Source organism: Mus caroli, unplaced genomic scaffold (assembly GCF_978045245.1).
Source record: "Mus caroli unplaced genomic scaffold, Mus_caroli_1 scaffold_3, whole genome shotgun sequence".
NCBI lineage: Eukaryota > Metazoa > Chordata > Mammalia > Rodentia > Muridae > Mus > Mus caroli.
In genome coordinates, this window is record NW_028227258.1 from 60,476,618 (window position 1) to 60,495,179 (window position 18,562).

At 43.1% G+C, this 18,562-nt stretch overlaps 2 protein-coding genes across 4 annotated transcripts in view; one reads left to right on the forward strand and one right to left on the reverse strand.

The window, feature by feature from the left end:
• Positions 1–10,264, reverse strand: part of Gdap2 (ganglioside induced differentiation associated protein 2) — a 44,303-nt gene extending 34,039 nt beyond the window's left edge. The window contains exons 1-4 of one of the 2 annotated variants that reach the window (XM_021158459.3): positions 10,079–10,264; positions 3,595–3,736; positions 2,500–2,739; positions 1,634–1,773 (exon numbers count right to left, since the gene is read on the reverse strand). In XM_021158459.3, coding sequence (XP_021014118.1) covers positions 1,634–1,773; positions 2,500–2,675 — 316 coding nt within the window. In that variant the 5' untranslated portion in view covers positions 2,676–2,739; positions 3,595–3,736; positions 10,079–10,264. The remainder of the gene's footprint in view (positions 1–1,633; positions 1,774–2,499; positions 2,740–3,594; positions 3,737–10,078) is intronic. The other variant, XM_021158458.2, reaches the window with a different exon arrangement.
• Positions 10,265–10,305: 41 nt separating this feature from the next.
• Wdr3 (WD repeat domain 3) overlaps positions 10,306–18,562 on the forward strand; it is a 30,887-nt gene continuing 22,630 nt past the window's right edge. The window contains exons 1-6 of one of the 2 annotated variants that reach the window (XM_021157135.2): positions 10,306–10,396; positions 11,623–11,825; positions 12,727–12,936; positions 15,108–15,226; positions 16,103–16,181; positions 17,546–17,641. In XM_021157135.2, the coding sequence (XP_021012794.1) occupies positions 11,655–11,825; positions 12,727–12,936; positions 15,108–15,226; positions 16,103–16,181; positions 17,546–17,641 (675 nt within the window). In that variant the 5' untranslated portion in view covers positions 10,306–10,396; positions 11,623–11,654. Of the gene's footprint in view, positions 10,397–11,622; positions 11,826–12,726; positions 12,937–15,107; positions 15,227–16,102; positions 16,182–17,545; positions 17,642–18,562 lie in introns of those variants that run through there. The other variant, XM_029474902.2, reaches the window with a different exon arrangement.

Sequence of the window (18,562 nt, forward strand, 5' to 3'; positions counted from 1 at the left end):
TTTACTATGGAGACACTGGTTAGTGTGTGGCAACGGATTTTCTTTGTCTTTTTTTTTTTTTTTTGGTTTTTCGAGACAGGGTTTCTCTGTATAGCCCGGCTGTCCTGGAACTCACTTTGTAGACCAGGCTGGCCTCGAACTCAGAAATCCGCCTGCCTCTGCCTCCCGAGTGCTGGGATTAAAGGCGTGCGCCACCATGCCCGGCTGGAAACGGATTTTCTGAAGAATAGGAGGGAGGGAGTGGAAACAGAGAGAAATGCGGCCACAGTAAACTAGGCTCTCCTAGCACACTCTGTGGAAAGGATATGAAGAACATGCTAACCCTCAGGTTTTTTTTTTTAATAAAAAAAAAATGGAATGGAAGATATGTTATTCTCCCGATGGTAAGTACTTCATATGTGCAAGAAAGATTATCAAACTGGATCCCCTGGCCTGACCCTGTGTATCATTCTAAATTTCATGCAAGGCTATAACTTTAATCTTTATCATTTTTTTGTCTATTTTTTGCTTATATTTCTAGTCAGTTCATTTGATATGTGTATGTAGCTTTCTATCATAAATTTGGTAAGTCATAACTCGTAGTCATTTACTAATTAACAAAAATGTGACAAGGTGACATTGTCACCTGTTCAGACCTTCAGCAGCCACTGATGACTTGCTTTAGGTCAGCACTGGCCATGCAAGCAGGACGTGCAAGAGCTAACTTGTCAAACTATCACACCAGTAGCAGGAACTTAACCTCCCCCCACTTCCACCTAGGCTGGAGAGATGACTCAGAGGTTAAGAGCACTATCTGAACTTTTCAGTATTTTCTTAAAGCTCCTTTCTAATTTCTACATATTTATTATGGCATCTATTATAATTGATTAAAGGCTTTTCAGCCCCCCTCAGTCCTCCTCCATATCCCAGTGGCCTTTGCTTACAGCCTTGTTCCTTGCTTACCAGTTTCCTCAACCTGCTTTCTTATAGTGCTTAGGACCACCAGCCTAGGGGCACCACACCCACAATGGGCTGTGGCCTCCTACATCAATCACTAGTTAAGAAAATGCCATATAGGCTTGTCTACAGGCTGGTCTTATGAAGCACTTTTTTTTAAAAATTTGGATATTTTCTTTTTATTATATGTTTTCTTTACTTACATTCCTCATTTCCCCTTCAAACCTCCCCCCTTATCCTACTCCCCCTCCCCCTGCTTACTAACCTGCCCATTATCCTGACATTCCCCTACACTGGGGCATACAGCCTTCACAAGACCAAGGGCCTCTCCTCTTAATGATGTCCCACAAGGCCATCCTCTGCTATATATGTAGCTGGAGACATGGGTCCCTCCATGTGTACCCTTTGGTTGGTGGTTTAGTCATGAAGGCACTTTTTAAATTCAGGTTCCCTCCCCTGAGATAACTCAAGTTGATACACTAGCATACTATCATTTTAAAATCCAGCACATGACTGGTAAGTTGGACGACTAGTAAAATCTTAGGGGATTTTATACACTGTGGGGGTTACAAAAGTTTCACCAACAGAAAAATCAGCTTTACATAGTTTTCTTCATGAACACCCAATACACTTCTTCAGTGGAAGACACCATCCAAGTGTTCCCTAAGCAGCACCAGGCCTAAGAGCATTCACTCACCTTTGAGTTTCTGAAGGTCCTCCTTCAAATCTGGCCCCGCAAGCATGAAGATGCTCTCTGACACAGGGTTCTTATCTGTGAGGCTTTCATTGCTGGTATTCACAATGGCTGTACAGTTCAGTAATGCCACGTCTCCTTTCCTGATGGACCAACAGATAAACAACAACTGTGAGACAGATGAGGGAGATAACTGACCTAGTTTCTCCAAAACCTTCCATCTCTGCAATATCGGCTTCACAATAGCAGAAAAGTAGAAATGGAAAAAAAAAATCAATCTGCCATCTAAGGTTTTACAGTAACTGCAGAACTTGCAGACCCGTTCATGGCGCACATTTGCACCTTACCGTATTTAATCATAACAGAAGGCTTACACAGTTGAGGGTGGTTGATTATTACAGTTTGGAATTAGTATCAGTCATAACAGTCAAAAGAATATAAACAACCTGACTGCCCACCAACCAGGAGCTGATAAGTGTGTTCTTAGTGTACACACATTAAGTCATAAAAAGAAAAGTACTACGGTGTACCTCATGAAAACATTAGTCCGAAAGTCTCAACATTATTTTCCTGTAGGGGTTTCATATATATGAAATGTCCAAAACAGGCAAACCAACAAGATTGGTTCTGAAGATGAAGGGAATGTCACTGTCCTAACTGTGGAGAGGGCTTCATGGATGCACACACCAAGAGAACAGCAACATTTAAACTATGCATTTTAAATCTGAACAGCTTACTGCATGCTAATTATATCTCAATAAGATTGTATCATAACAGCAATATTTCAATAATGTTTTAGTTCAATAAAAAAGAACTTTAGAGGAAAAGTATGAGAATTCATGCGCAGTAAAGTATAATGATAAAGTTACCAAAGAACCACTTTTCCATTAATGTCCCGACTATAAAGAAAAGGTGATCTGCTGGCGTCTTCCTGGAATGCCTCAGCGGTGCTGTCAGAGCAGTTTACTTCATCTTCATATGAGTCACCCCAACTTAGCAGGGTGTCCACATCCACAAACTGGGAAGGTGCACCCAAGGGATCCATGGAATGGGAACTTCAGCTTGTGAACCAAACTCTTTGGCAATTCAACAATCCCTGGAGATTTTAGCTTAAAAGAGAAAAAAGGGATCATTTTCAAAGGAAAGCACAAGCACTGAGCACAAGCACTTTAATTCTACCACACCAACACACCAGACTCTGCTGTGGGACAGAGTGAGCCAAGAGTACACTGTGTGTCCACAGTCCTCATTGTAATGACCTATTACAACCAAGATACCAAAAACACCTCCAAAATTATGCAAGCATAAATTCCTTTAAAGGAACTGCATCTTTCTGTGATCAGAATCATCACAAATCACAACAGTTCCATCTTCAGAAAGGCCCACTCACTCAACCCTTTCAGCCTCCACTACTGCAAAAAGAAATAAATAAAATACTAGACACTATGCTATGAGGTACAAAATGAAAAATAACATGTATAACTTAAATAATTCCATTTGATAATAATGTGGATATGTTAGACTAACTGAGACAGGGGTCACTACACTTAAATAGTAAGAGATAATAAAGGTTTCAACTAACAATCAAAGACGATGAGGCTTGAGTTTAAGAGGCAGCCTATGGGGGTAGAGAAGTGGCCCAGAAGTTATGAGTAATACTGCGCTTGCAGAGGATCCGATCTGGTTCTTACCACTCACGGTGGGAGGCTCGCAACCACTTATAACTCTGACATGCACTTATATATGTAATTATAAATACATTATAAGTAAAGTAAAGCCTTTTTAAAAAAGAGGCAACATGCAGAGGAACCATGAACAGGATGTGACAATACACAGGATATGGTATATGAGACTGCATGTGGTAGACAGCTGGTTGTACAAACGCTGGACGAGGAGGGTGTGAGTTTCTAGAGCTGGACCTAGGCTACGGACAATTCCACCAGAGCAAGGGATACTCAACTTACCCCTGACTCCCACAGACGTTTCAGTAAACTGCAGCCTCATTTATCCCCTTAACATTTGTAAGCACTGAGTGTGTGTTAGGTACTATTCTAGGTCCTGGGGACTCTGGTAGCAGGGCACGTCTACCTTCGGGAGCTCGTGTATCTGCAGAGAAGAAAGGTGATGATAACAGTGTAATGAGTGCGTTCCAGGGAACAAGTGACATGTGAGGAACAAGCCGGGAAAGCAAGAGAGGAGGGAAGCAGCCAGGGCAAAGACCAAGGGACATGGAAGGTGAGCTGCAGTCCAGGGGGAGCCAGGCAGCCATCTAGGTAATGATTTAGATCATAAGGTTGGTGCCGAGCGAGGCCAGATGATGCAGCTGCAAAACCATGCTAAAATCCTCAGCTCCTCCTCTAAATGTGAGGAAGCCAAATGCACTGCTTGAAACGAAGACTCTAGTTAGGGCAAGCGAGAAGGGCAAGAGTTGCAGTAGAAGATACAAGAGGACCCCAGGAGAGATAGGTGGCCACGAGAAACGTCACATCTGGGACTATAACTGACAGATAGAACCAAAGAATTTGTCATAGGAATACAGAGGATCCACACAAGTGAGATTACTTCCTTGAGCAGCTGAGTTGGCTAGTGATGCTGCTTATAGAGAAGAGGTATTGGAGTAAGCTGCAGGGTGAAGGAAAAGCAAGGGATGTTCCCATTCCATATGTCTGTCCTTTTGAATGTGCTGAGTTCAAAATGTTTATTACATAGCCATGAGTTTACTGTCAAACTAACAAATGGATGCTTGAGGTTAGAGCTCAGAGCAGAGGTTCAGCATAGATCTAGAAGTCTCAGCAAGTGCAGTGTTGAAACCTATGGGAACTAGACAAGACTGTCTGCGGGACAAGTGCAAACAGTGAGAAAGAGATCCTAGGGCTGAGTCCTACAGCAAAATGCACACTAAGACAAGAGTGTAGGTGAGGAGGCGGCTAAGCCAGGAAGGAAGCTCAGCAAAGACAGCAGTGGAAGGCCATCAGAAGGAAGGGCGCATTCATGGATGCTTCAGCCAGAAAGATCAGCCAGAGCGGAATGCTATCAAAGGATCAAGACCTCGTGGGTTTAGGAAGTGAGCAGGCAGATGAAGGATAGAAAGTCAATCTGGGAGCTAATTTTTAAAAAGCTTTTTGACCTGAGACTAATGTTTGTTGTCATACTCAGGGAGAACAAACTTGCCCTTCCCAAACTAATTTATCCATGTTTCTTGGAGAGAGACTAGATACTAACTGGAAGCACAGGTCTATCAGAATATGCAAATTCTTCTACACCTATTGTCAGATGCGAAGTATGGTCATTCGGCTAGCAGTTAAAAAAAGATCTTATAGAGTATGCTAAAATAATTTGTATTAGTGCTTTATGCTTATACTAAATAATACTGCTTTAAGATTAGTTTTCTAGATGTTGTAGTTAGTTCAGTCCCTTTGAACCTGGAGGCAAACACAGCCACATGTGTAAAAATACTCAGATTTGCTCCAGGCAAAACTGAACTAAGTTGCCTGGCCTTACTCTGCTCACTCTAACTCATTTAGGCCTGGAACATCGGGCTAGTGCCCTGGGCCTGGCTCACCATATCACCTGATGGCAGTAAATAAATGAATAATTGCTTCTTTAAGCTAAATTCTATTCCTGACTCGAACACCTGCCTCTGGAACATGCGAAAAATCAACAAAAAGTTAAATGGTCAAGAAAAAAAGAATCTCCACCTTGCTGTAGTTCTTCTTTTCTCTGTGACAGAAGTAAAACCACATTGTGTACAAAACTTTGAACCTAGTCAGGTGACTAGGTCTACACACAATGAAAAAGTGGAATGTGGCATAATGCAAGTCATGAGACTCTGTGTCCAGGTCCAAGTACGGATCCCTGAGTCAACATCTTCAAGCTGTGATCCTTGAGGCAAAGCTAGTATTTATAGCTAAAGCAGAGGTAATTAACTCACAGGCTTATCATGAAGATGAATGCAATAATCTGTGCCAAAACTACACAGCAGAGCACCTGCCACAAAGCAAGGCACAATGCTTTTGAGATTTCCTCAGGGCCAGTGTGACCACAGTTGAGATGAAGTTCTATTTGCATGTGCAACAAAGGCTCCACACTCGCTGTCAAATCACCATGCAAGCTGAATGCTGAGTGCTCAACTAAGTTACAGTCCTACAGATCTTGATGTCATGACTTCCCTTGTCATGTCTGGTTAATCCCTAAATAACCCAACATCTGCTCCTGTGTCACTAGGGGAAGGAAATCACACAAGCAGCCATTTTGTGCCAAAATGAGTGGGCATGTTCCTACGTTAGCTGGACCCTCCATCAATACTACTGCTCAAACCACTAACTTCTCTCTAGTTCCAAATCCATCTTTACAGAATACATTTTTCCAACTTCTGAGTTATCTTGGGGTATATTCTGCATGCTTAAGCCAGCCAAAAGGTCTTAATTCAAGCACTTTGCTAAGCTGCCCGTCACAAGAATAACATCAATTCTTCCTGAACATCTCTGTCCTCCCATTTTTGGAAAATCTTTCCTCCCTCATTTCTTTTCTTCAGACCATAGAAACATCTCCCCAGTTTGTTGTTGTTGTTTTGCTGTTTGTTTGTTTTGTACTGGGGTTGAACCTGGGCCTCAGGCATGCTGAGCAAACACTATCTTGTGCTATATCTCCAGCCCTAAATTGCCCCACCTTACCTTGTTCACTCAAACTCACGTAGGCCTTGAAACCAGATTCTCCTGCCTCAGCCTCCCAAGCAGCTGGAACATCAGGCTAGTTAGTGCCTTGGGCCTGGCTCACCATGTCACTTTGTGTGAGAGGGTGTGGTATCTGCCTGCTTGGGTGTGTGTAAGCATGTGAATGGAGGGTATGGTACCTGCCTGCATGGGTGTTTGTAAGCATGTGAATGGAGGTTAAAGTCAACAGCAGGTTTCTTTCTTAATTGCTTGTTCAACTTATTCAGACAGTCTCTCACTGAACCTGGAGCTCGGCAATTCCGCCAAAACCCTCAAAGATTCCATCTCTTGTGTCCTCCTTCCAAAGCTGAGGTCACAGGTGCACGCCAAAGCATCTCACTTCTTACCTGGGAGCTCAGGAGCCGAGCTCAGTCCTCCCATATGAGTGTAACGCTACTCTAGGCTCTACCTCACTTTGAGTGTTTGTTGCAGAGCTGTATCCTCTTGCAACTTTCCCCCACCTCAACGACGATTACAGCTCTGATTTCAAGGTCAACAGAAACCTAAGTTGATCACTTTCTCCTTGATGTCCCATTACTGTCCTTGATGTGTATGCACTTCAGTAGGTCTCCTATACACCCAATCATCTCCAGTCAGTACAGCTCGTTGCCTCTTTCCAGCTACTGAAGACGTCAGTGTGAGTGCTAAATGAACAGTAACTAATGCCCAAAGCTGACTGTGGGGCGAAAGGTAAGGCCTTTTCTGGAAAGCTTCCTGAAAGTTAATCAAGGTTGAATTCCTTGGCAGCTCCATCTGCACCTCCAAAGAGAAACTGAGTTTTCTCATTAAAAAGAGATTTAACTCCTGCCTGCTCCCAACATAAACTCATGGCCATGCTTGTGCAAAAGCGGAGCAGCAAACCCAAAGGTGGCAGAAACCTAAACACTGTCTCACTCCACAGAATGTGTGGTAAGAGATATAGCCTGTAAGAGATAATGCATATATCTGAAAGGATTTCCAGACTTAGATTAAGAATTCTAGGGATAGACTGAAAACAAGACAGGGTGGTGGGCATGATGGGAACTGTGTGTGTGTGTGTGGGGGGGCAGACATGACTACAGTGATTTATAACCTTAGCCAGAAATTAAGCAACATGAAACCAAAAAACCCTTCCCACTGGAAATCAATTGACCAGTGTTGAACTTTGAACAAGCTTGCAAACAAGCACTATAGTTTAGTAAAACTCAGTCTCCTGAGGCACAGTTTTGTATCAAAAAGTTGTTGGTTTCCAGACTAGATCAGATCTATGAATTAGGCCAAATATTTTCTTTCTATGTTAGTTTAAGAGAAAGGACCACCCCAAACAAAGAGAAGGTACTATTCTTTATGATTCAAAGAGTTCTTTGTAGCTTCTTTCCCCCTGCATCCTGCCACCATTAGCTTTTAAAAACATATAAATTGTGATTTATTTGAAAAATTGAATTGCCCACAGAGACCAGATTTTTACTCCTTCAGGTCGGGCAGCATCAGGCAGAGCACTTGGAATCACTGTCTCAAAACTTGATTTTTCAAACAGGTAAAAAAAGAATGGTATCAAGTTGGGTGTGGTGGCACAGGCCTTTAATTCCAGCCCTGGGAGGCTGAGGCAGGTTGAGCTCCGTGAATTTGAGGTCCAGCTCTCTTTAGTTCTAGGACAGCCAGAATTATATCAACAAAATAAAACAAAATGAATGGTGCCACTTAAAAAAAAGAGGGGGGGGGAGTGAGAACCCCCTAAGATGAGAAGATGACTGTCAAATGTTTACACAGGTGAGATAAGTCTGGGAAACACATAGAGTTGGACCATGAATCTGACCTCTAATAATTAAGCAGCTTGTTTGTTGCTTTTGGCAAATAACAGGTTTACTATTCTTTATAGCTCTGTATTTCAATATTTAAACGCCCAGGATATATAAAGGTGAAAGCACCCACCATATTCATCCTGATGCCACATCAATTACATTTAAAAGTTACTTTATGCAAATGGAAGCTGCTCAGATGAAAACATGTCCGTGCTCAACTATATCAGCAAATAAATACATTATAATAAAAAAGACCTCTAGTGTACACATGGAGAGACCCATGGCTTCAGCCATATATGTCCCTTGCCGGACATCAATGGGAGAAGAAGCCCTTGGTCCTGTGAAGGCTCAATACCTTAGTGTAGGGGAATGCAAGGGCAGGGAGGTAGGAGTGGGTAAGTGGGTGGGTGGGGCACACCTTCATAGATGCAGGAGGATGGGGGATGGGATAGGGGATTTCTGGGGAGGAAACTGGGAAAGGAGATAAAATTTGAAATGTAAATAAATAAAATATTCAATTACAAAAATAAAACCCTCTAACCTTCATCAATGGTCCCAGGTAAACTGTAACATCATCATTCAAAAAACATACAAAACACATGTTTTCTGGTGAATTAGCAGTGTCGCCTACATATTAAACACATCAGAGCATGCTTCAGTTGCAAGTCTTCATACAGAGTGCAATTTGTAACTTAAAATAATAATGTTGTTCTTCAAGTACTAGATAAGAAAATGTATCTTAAAGTACTGGATAAGAAAATATGTAAGATTAAGGTGTGCTAGTTTAGCCTGGCGGGCCAGTACACACCTTTAATCCCTGTATGCTGTAGGCAGAGGCAGGTTGATCTCTGTGAGCTCAAGGACAACATGGTCTTCAGAGAGCTCCAGAACAGGGCCTTTGTGAGACTCTGTCTAAGGAGGGGTGGTGGTAGGGATACTAGATGCAGCACTCTATATCTAGACCAGGCTGGCTTTCCAGTGCTGATATTAAAGTCCTGGGCCAAACCTGGCTTTGATCCCACAACCAAAGATGACAACATCAATTGGCAATGTCTAAAGGTTGGGCAGGCCTGAAATCTTCTAAACTGTTTTCCCACGAAAGTACACATTTTCCACCTCTGACAAGGTAATGTGCAGCATCTACAGGAAGTAGGGTCCATACACATCTATTCAAATGTTCCTCCCCCGCCTGGAATAAATCTATCATCACGATTTCTTGCCTTCCTTTTATCCAACCCACTACAAATGATTCTTCTTTCAAAACAATTTTCTTAAACACAGAGGATGAGCTGGACATGTTTTAAAACACTAAGAAAATCATACCCAGTAAACAGTAGCTAAAATTAAACAGGAAGACAAATCTACCTGTCAGCTACAATTGTCTACATGTCTAATTTCTAGGTTGGCTACAGAGGTTCAGTAAACCATGGCAGGGAATCACTTCTTTTGTATAGTTATACGTGTAGTTATATAGACAGCCACAGACATCAGACTTCGTTTCTAAAACTTCTAGACCAGCCCAAGGATAGAAGAGGGCAAGAGAAGAAAAGCTAATTTCCTCGTTAACAGAGTGGCTTAGTCTCAGTCTACAATTAAGGACCAGTAAGCCCAGGGTCACTTCCCTCTCAAGTGACCTGAAAGCGGAAACACAAAGCCAGGTCAATGTCACTCCAGGGACTGCGGGGTCTCTGGACAACTCAGCATCCTGGGCTCAGCGTCTGACCACAGGGAACCCGATTTATAGGACGGGCTGGACTCGGCTAGAGCCGCCACCCGCAGGGCTGCTCGTGGCACCGCGTCCCAGCAAATCCCAGGAACCTGCGTCCCAAGAGCTTGGCGACCCAACCTATCCGGAGTGCGAAGCCCAAAGCCCGGGCGGACCCGCCAGCCCGATCCCTCCCAGCCGCCGCACCCGACTGTGCCGCCCTCCCTTCCCAGCTTCGCCCTCCTCTCACAGCGCTCGGGCGGGCCCATCCGGGCGGCGGCCCGCAGCTCAGATCAGTGGCAGAAGTCGGGCGGATGACATCCGTACACTTTGCTTGCCAGAGGCGGAGGCTGAAGCGAACGGGTCTCCAGAGGCCAGGGTGACTGGCGACAGCGATCTGACAGCGAAGGTACCCGCTTCCTCTCCGCCACGCCACCCAATCACAGCGCTCTGCCGTCACTTCCGCCTAGAAGGTAAGGGAAACGCCGGGCGGAAGAAACTCCCAATCGGACCGGAAGTGGCGGGTCTCGTTGGCAGCGCTGTCTGCTGGAGCCTCGTGGAGGGTGAGGTGAGTGTTGCTGGCTCTTTAGGGATCGCGGGGCGCGGTTCCCCGCACTGTGGTGTTCACGGTGAGCCGATGCGGGGAGGGACTCTGCGCTAAGGGGACTAGGGAGGCCGGGGAGAGGCCCTTTGCCGCCGCCGTCTGCACCGCAGAACCCAGAGGCCGCGCGCTGCCCCCCGGGCCGGAGTGCGAGGCTGCTGGAACTGCCCGACTTCCCTGGAGTATTTCGGGGATGTTGTGCAATAGAAACTTAGGTAAGGGGGATAGTTTGAGAGTGACCAGGTCGCAGGAAGGAAAACAAACGAAGTTATTTGAGAAATAAGCAGTTAGAGAGGTTAAAGTAACTGGCTCCCTGTGAGCCCCTGCATTTACAAACAGGCTTTAAAGTCCTCGGGTAGTTACAGTGCATGTGGAAACGATAAACAAAAGTGTTACTATGACTTGAAGCGAAAATCCTGGAGGTGGAAGTGCTAGGTAGAAAACTAGTGCAGCAACTCGTTGAAGACAAGCTGGAGATGAAAGTGCAGCAAAGAGAAAACTGGGTAGAAAAGGCAGACACATGAACACACATGCATAAAAGCTGAGATCGGTTGGTCTGGGCTCTTGGATAGAGGAGCTGCAGCAGCCCCAGAAGCTCTTCGAGCTTATTATATACAGTTGAAAATGAAGAGGGGATTATTGCTTACAACTGAACAAGGAGACAGGTGATTGCATACAGATAATAGCTAATTGCAATAGGGACAGTCTGTGGGGAGCAGTCTTCAGTCAGTACATGGTGGTGTGGTGGGAGGGAAGAAGGCTATGGTGATAAACATCCCACTTGAACCAAAGGACTGTGATGCCTCTCCTATTGGTCTGAGGCATTGAAGTCCTTGACATGGCTACTTTCATGTCAGCGGGACCCATTCACTCTGGGCTTCCTCTGGTCTACACACAGGGTATCTCTGAATCCCAGGGATCTGTCTCTCTCTCTCTCTCTCTCTCTCTCTCTCTCTCTCTCTCTCTCTCTCTCTCTCTCTCTCTGCCTTCCCAGTGCTGGGGTCATAGACCTGCATTTTCTGTGCCTGGCCTTTTGTGTGGGTACAGGTACTACAGCAGGGACTTTACCACCTGTGCCAAGTTACATGCTTTTGATCATGTAAAAAAAAAAAAAAAACAAAAAAAACGGTTCCTGTTTGTTAGCTGTGTAGAGTCATTGTATTGCAAAAACTGAATTTTGTTTATTTACACAGATTGCCTTCCCTGTGCCATCAGACAGCCCAACATGGGGCTTACTAAACAGTATCTGCGCTATGTGGCTAGTGCTGTCTTTGGCTTGATTGGCAGCCAAAAAGGTAACATTGTTTTTGTGACACTCCGTGGTGAGAAAGGACGCTATGTGGCAGTACCCGCCTGTGAACACGTTTTTATCTGGGACTTAAGGAAAGGCGAGAAGGTAAGTCAGAAATAAGAAATGGACACTGTTAAATGACACCGACTCTTGGAAGGGTGAAGTGAGAGAACCTTGGCCAACCTGCCTGCACTCATTTGTGTGTGAGCTTCCCAAGAGATCACTTCCCTTTTATTTTTCTAGACGGCTTGTACCAAATTCTGTTGTGTTCTGAAAGTCACAGCCAAGCAGGAGTTTGCTTCTTAGATGCGTGTGTTCGTTTCCATGGGTTATTATTCTTAGCCATTATTAACTTCTACTTTTGTCGACCGGTTCTACTTTTTATGTTCTGCTTGTTCTCACAGCCAGTTGTAAAGCAGTAGGATTTCAAAGGACTGTCATTCTACTGTGTTGTGCAGCCCTTCTCTTAACCATAACTGATGAGATTCATTGGTTGCTTCACTCTGCTTTGACTGTGACAGAAGCTATTCCTTTCTTGCTAAGCACAGAGAGATAAATTATCCCTCTTTACTGTGTGACTCCCAGGAGGTGAGATGAAATACATATAGATATAAATATATAGAAACCTGTTGCTACCCAGAGCTTCTTCTTGGGATGAAACTGTTAGTACTGTAGGTTGAGTTAAAGCAAGGATGAGTGTATAGCTCTGTATCAGAAATCACTGGGATACAAAGTTGGTAACTTAGCTCATTTCCTGGATCATTTGCATCCACACCAGTACCAAGCTTGAGAGGACACGATTGCCTTTTGAAGAGCTCATGGTCTTTGCTTCTCGAGTTTTATCCTTGTGTATCTGTGACTGGAAATTGTTGATATGCGTATGTGTTATATGTTGATATGTGTATGTGTTATATGTTGATATGTGTATGTACTGAGATCATTCCCGTGCTACTGTCTTGTTACATGCCTCACGCTTCTGAGTTGGTTTTGATCTTTATGATTTCAGATCCTTATCCTTCAGGGGATTAAACAAGAAGTCACTTGCTTGTGTCCTTCCCCAGATGGGCTGCATCTAGCTGTTGGCTATGAGGATGGAGCCATCCGAATCTTCAGCCTCCTCAGTGGTGAAGGAAACATAACCTTCAATGGACACAAAGCAGCTGTCACCAGCTTAAAGTACGATCAGCTAGGAGGCAGGCTGGCTTCTGGGTCTAAGGTGAGCCTCAGAGACAGGTGCCCAGGGTTGTTTCTCACACTTAATATAGAAGCAGATTATTCTCATAAACTGTGCTACGAGATGGGTTGGATTCTCTGTGTCCAAGCTAGTATACATTTGGGAGAAAGAGTGAGGAGGATGGGTGCGCATGAGGGAGTTGGGTGCGCATGAGGGAGTGTTCTACTTGTTTCCTGTTCTGTTCTCTGATAAAAGTCTGTGGTGTGAAAGAATAACACAGAGGTACTCTGGAGTCTATCACTGTGGAAGAGGGACCCCAAACTATATAACCAGGAAGGTTAGAAAAGAAGATGGTCATAGTTTGCCAATGAATCTGTTTTAAAGGTTGATGAGTTAAAGCCAGGTGTGCTGGTGCATGCCTTTAATCCCAGCACTCAAGATTCAGGGCACCTGCATTGCTCTGAAGTAGAGGCCAGTCAGCCAAGCTTTGTCTCTGGGGATACACAGTGAGACCCTCTCTCAAAGAAGGCAAAGAAAAGATCATTGTGTCCCAGCACAGAGGAGGAAATGCACTATTTGCAATTGTAGCCCCTGGGAGAGGAAAATCAGTTTTCTTCAGTGGAGTGACACTGGCTATATCAGCCAGGCTCTGGGCAGACCCCATGCTGGGATGGTTGGCCAACACATATCAGGCTCTGGTTTGCTGTTGCTGCTCTTTATGTTGTTGGTTTGTTTTTAAAAGGAGAAAGAGAATGAAGTTGGGTGGCTCAGAATGTTCAGGGGAAGGATATAAAAAATATATGAAATTCTCAAAAGATAAAAACACGCCAGGCAGTGGTGGCGCACGCCTTTAATCCCAGCACTTGGGAGGCAGAGGCAGTCGGATTTCTGAGTTTGAGGCCAGCCTGGTCTACAGAGTGAGTAGGGCTACACAGAGAAACCCTGTCTCAAAAAACCAAAAACCAACCAACCAAACAAAAAAACCAAAACCCACAGTGAAGAAAAGATTGACTTTAGATCTTCTTTTAGATTTGAATCATAAATTTAAGACATTAAACTTCTTGCATTTAAAAAAGTATAAAAAGAAAAGCAGAAAATATTTAATAAAAAACTATCATCTACCTCTTAGACTTGTGAATTAAGATGTTAAAACAAATAACATGTAGAAGATAACATTGATGAAAAAGAAACAAGGTGAAGTGTCACTGTTTAACACAGATAATGAGAAGAATTAGCATTGGTTGGTAGAATGCTTGCTTAGCATATAGAAACTCCCGGGTTTGGTCCCTAGTACCACATAAACTTGTCCTGTGCTTGTAAATCTAATACTTGGAGATGGTGGCTGAAGGTGGAAGTTCAGGGTCAGCCTCAGCTACATCATGAAAACAAGGCCAGCTTGGGCTATATCAGACCCCATCTCAAAGAAACAAAAATATCAGCAGTGTCAGGAAAACAAGTTGGATATGAAGAGCAAGCATTCTTCATGGAAGGAAGAGAATTGGCAGGCAGTTTTAGAAATGTGATACTACTCAGAGTACACAGCTGGGAAGCCGGTCTTCTCATACAGATCTTTGGTAGTTCTATAGATAGATATAATCTGAGGATTATTATGATAGTGTGAATCTAAAATTGTAAAAATAACCACTTCCTGTAACCAAGAACATCAAACTGTAGCATTTATTTATTTATTTATTTGTAGTAAGACAGATGCACAAAGATATATGCATGTGAATTTTCAACTTTGCGTATTTTATAGTAACAAAATTGGAGATGACTCATTTATGTAAAATATGAAATTTAAATAGTAATACTAGAAACTAGAGTACAGCAAAATTAACTACCAAAGTGCATTAAATAAAAAGATGGTTTCAAGCTGAATCCTAGCATGGGCTCTTTTCCTCTTTGTTGTGTTTTGCGGTTTTGATGTGGAGTCTCACTGAACTGTCCAGCTTCCTCCCAAGTGGCTGGTACACCATATCTAGAGCGCTCTGTTTTCTCATGCAGCAGTAGCCTGGAGATCTCATGCATATGTAATTAGAGCAATGTCAAACCAAGTCTCTGCTCAGTACTCCTGGATGAAGGGTGGACTGCCATCTAACCCCAAGCTGTATCAGGCAGTATAGCGCCTTCATGGTGACTGAGCCCCATCTCTTGTCATTTAGCCTCTTGTGGTAAGAATTTTTGTTTTCTTGTGTGTTACTTTGTCCCTCAAGGATACAGATGTTATTATTTGGGATGTGATCAATGAAAGTGGCCTCTACCGTCTAAAGGGACACAAGGATGCTGTCACACAAGCTTTGTTTCTCCGAGAAAGGAATCTGCTGGTTACAAGGTAAAGACTTGATGACTTCTGAGTTAGAAGAGGAGTCGGCCTCCTTGCACGTTGCTCCCGCTGTCCTCATGGTTGTGAGCCAGTGTGCTTTAGCTGCCAGCTTTCCTACTTTCTGCCTCTCAGATGCTAGTATTATACACTGAGTTACAGCATTTTGCAAAATGCTAACCTGTGTGTTTTGAAGCATACCTTTTGAGGAAAAAAAACGTGCTTTAGAGGCCTAATGGACATCTGTTAGGTTGATACATTTGAAAATTTTATTTTTGTTATGTCAAAAGTGATCAAATATTACCAGTTTCATATGGTTCAGTCTAATATAACCCAGGCATTCACTTACTGAGGGAGACTAAGATCATAGGGTTTGTCGGGCAGTAATTAGAAAAACCGTTGTAGTTCTCAGGAAGTTACCTCAGTGTTGGTAACACTGAGAAGCCAGCAATGGGACAAGAGGCCATATGAGAAGCTACTGAATAATGCAGGTCCGAGGACGTGCCCAGGGTTTTACAGACTTGGATGAGCAGTTGGGCTTTAGAGACCACAGAGAGCACGTTTTCAGTATGGCAAACCTAAGCTGATGATGTGGATGACTGCAGCTGAGAGCTCTGAGATGCTCCTGGTTAGCAGTCAGAATGCCAGTGCTTTAAGGTGAAGTTGGGGGAGGAAGGCAGGCGATTAAATTGTGTGTTGTGTACAGAATGAAGCTTCTGGTTGAGCGGCCACATGGAGAGTTGGGATTCTTGGCTTATTATGATAAACAGTAAGGTAGAATAGCTTCCAACATTACCATTAGTATTCTAAAACAACAAACGAGTTACTCTCATACCTGTTAGTTAGCAATTCTTCCTAGTAAAAATCTCTTTCTGGTTTTTCTTATAGTGGGAAAGATACTATGGTAAAGTGGTGGGACCTGGATAACCAGCACTGCTTCAAAACAATGGTTGGCCACCGAACTGAGGTATGCATTGCATCATGGGCTCCAGAGAAGAATGAAAAAGCAAAGGATGGTTTCTCAACCTCCAGCCTTCTTGGGCTCTTTTTACTGCTTGCTGATCTGTGCCCTGTCTTGAGAGACACTGAGGTTGGCTGGGAGGAAGTAGTGCCAGCCATTGAAACAGTTGTTGCTTTTTTGGTCTAATACACACTAGCCTTGGATGGCTTATAACCTCTGATCAGGTTCATCATTTTAGTTAGACTCACCTATGACTGTTATATTACTCAAGAGTTCTTTAGAGGAAAGGATTGTATAGAGTGAATGTTGACATCCATGTAGACAGGGGGATTATAAAATAATTTACAGGCTGTAGTCCAGCTAGTCTAAAAGTGGCTGTCTGCCAATGGAAAGTTCAAGAATCCATTAGTTATTCAGTCCACAAGCCTGAATGTCTCAGCTGATCGTCCATGAGTAGCAGAATCCTGAAGAAGTAGGCTCTAATGCCAGTGAAGAAATGGATTTGCTAGTGAGTGGGAGAGCAAGCGGGCACAGAAAGAGCTAGCTTCCTTCTTTCATGTCCTTTATGTAGGCTGCCAGCAGAAGGTATGGCCAGATTAACATGCATCTTCTCACCCCAAAAGATCTGTATTAAAGGTGTCATCATCCACTGCAAAGATTCCTGGTAGAAGTTGATCTCTCCACTTCAAATGATTTAATTAAGAAAAAAGTACTTCTCACATGTGTACCCAATCATTTAAGTTTTAGTTAATTCCAGATGTAGTTGAGTTGACTACCAAGAATAGCCATCATAACTATAGGGATGTTTAATGATGTTGTGTGTACAGTGCCTTCCCCAGTAACTTACATTCAGCAAAAGGATAGTTTCATACCTGGAAAATATCTATTCAGCCAAATTCAGTGAATAATTTAAATATTCCTGCCTCCCTTTAGATGAGGCTTTCAAAAACAGACTTGTAATAATGAAGTGGAAAGTGAATTGACTGGCCGCAGTATTGCTGTGTCTCTGCTGTTTAATTCTTGGATGCTAAAGGCTGAGAATTATGCAGTAGGCATTAATAAGGTATATTTTATTTGCCAGACATTTCCGTAAACAAGTATGAGACCCAGAGTCATGGATTGTGCTGTGGTTTTGTGATGAGTAGCTTTTATCTAAACAGGGCAGTAAGGGTGTAGAGAAAAATCTTAGTACCTCATGAACGGTATCACCACAGGCCACCTCTCCTCCCCTCAGGAAGAGTGGTTCTCTTAGTCAATTTTGAAAGAATTGCCTTAATACACTTTTTCTAAGATTTGAAATGTCAGAGAAACTCCATTGTGTCACTTGGAGTATTAAAAAGTAATTCTATTAAACCTTTTTTTATTCTTAGGTGTGGGGCTTGGTTCTGGTTTCAGAAGAAAAGCGACTAATCACTGGGGCTGCAGACAGTGAGCTGAGAGCCTGGGACATCGCCTATCTGCAGGAGGTAATGATTGTGTTTGGATCATGGCCAATTGCATGTTTTCACAGTTCGGCATCTTATTGACTTAGAATCTGATTTGTCTTTTGTTTTGTTTTTTTTAATTAGGTATTTTCTTTATTTACATTTCCAATGCTATCCCAAAAGTCCCCCATACGCTCCCCCCACTCCCCCCCCCCCCCTTTTAGACTCTGATTTGTAATAGGAGTTCTTACACTGGTGACCTGCAACACTTCTAAACAAAGACTTGCCTCCTTGAGCACTCATTGCCCTGGTTTATTTGAGCTGGAAGGAGAAGATTTAGGCTTACAGCTTTTGGTAATAGTGTTGTTCAGGTTATTGCACTTTAGCCTTGTATTCCTGGCCCTTTGGGCATATGTGGGTGAATTTTAGAGGCCTTTCTCTTTGGACAACATCTATGTAGGATACATGCATTTTTGTATGCAGATAAAATCCCAGGAAACATATACACATATAACTTATGTGTATATGTGTGTATGGGGTGATTGTAACTTTAGGCTTAGTTGGAGTTATTATATAGTCATAGAGCCAGTAGCCATTATGATGGCTTTTTCTGCATTTAAGGAGAAACTGTAATATACCTTAGTGTGCCTCTGCCATTGGCAGTCTTTCTTTCTAGAATATCTTTTATCCTACAAATTTTGAAGCTAAGGAAGAGTTGAGCCATTAGTTTTTGCACTCTTATCTACTTGTATATGGTTTTCATTCTATGGAAAGTCAGTGAGATAGTATAATGAACAATGCTTTGTTGTATGTATGCCAGTTTCTAATAAATTCTTACCTTTCCCGACATTGAAGAAATTTATCAGAGGTGACTAGTCAAGATGTAAGTGGTTAAAGGAGAGAATTCTAGGTCTTTGGGGTTAAAGGTCATCTCCTGAGACATTTGACCTTTCATTCTTCCAT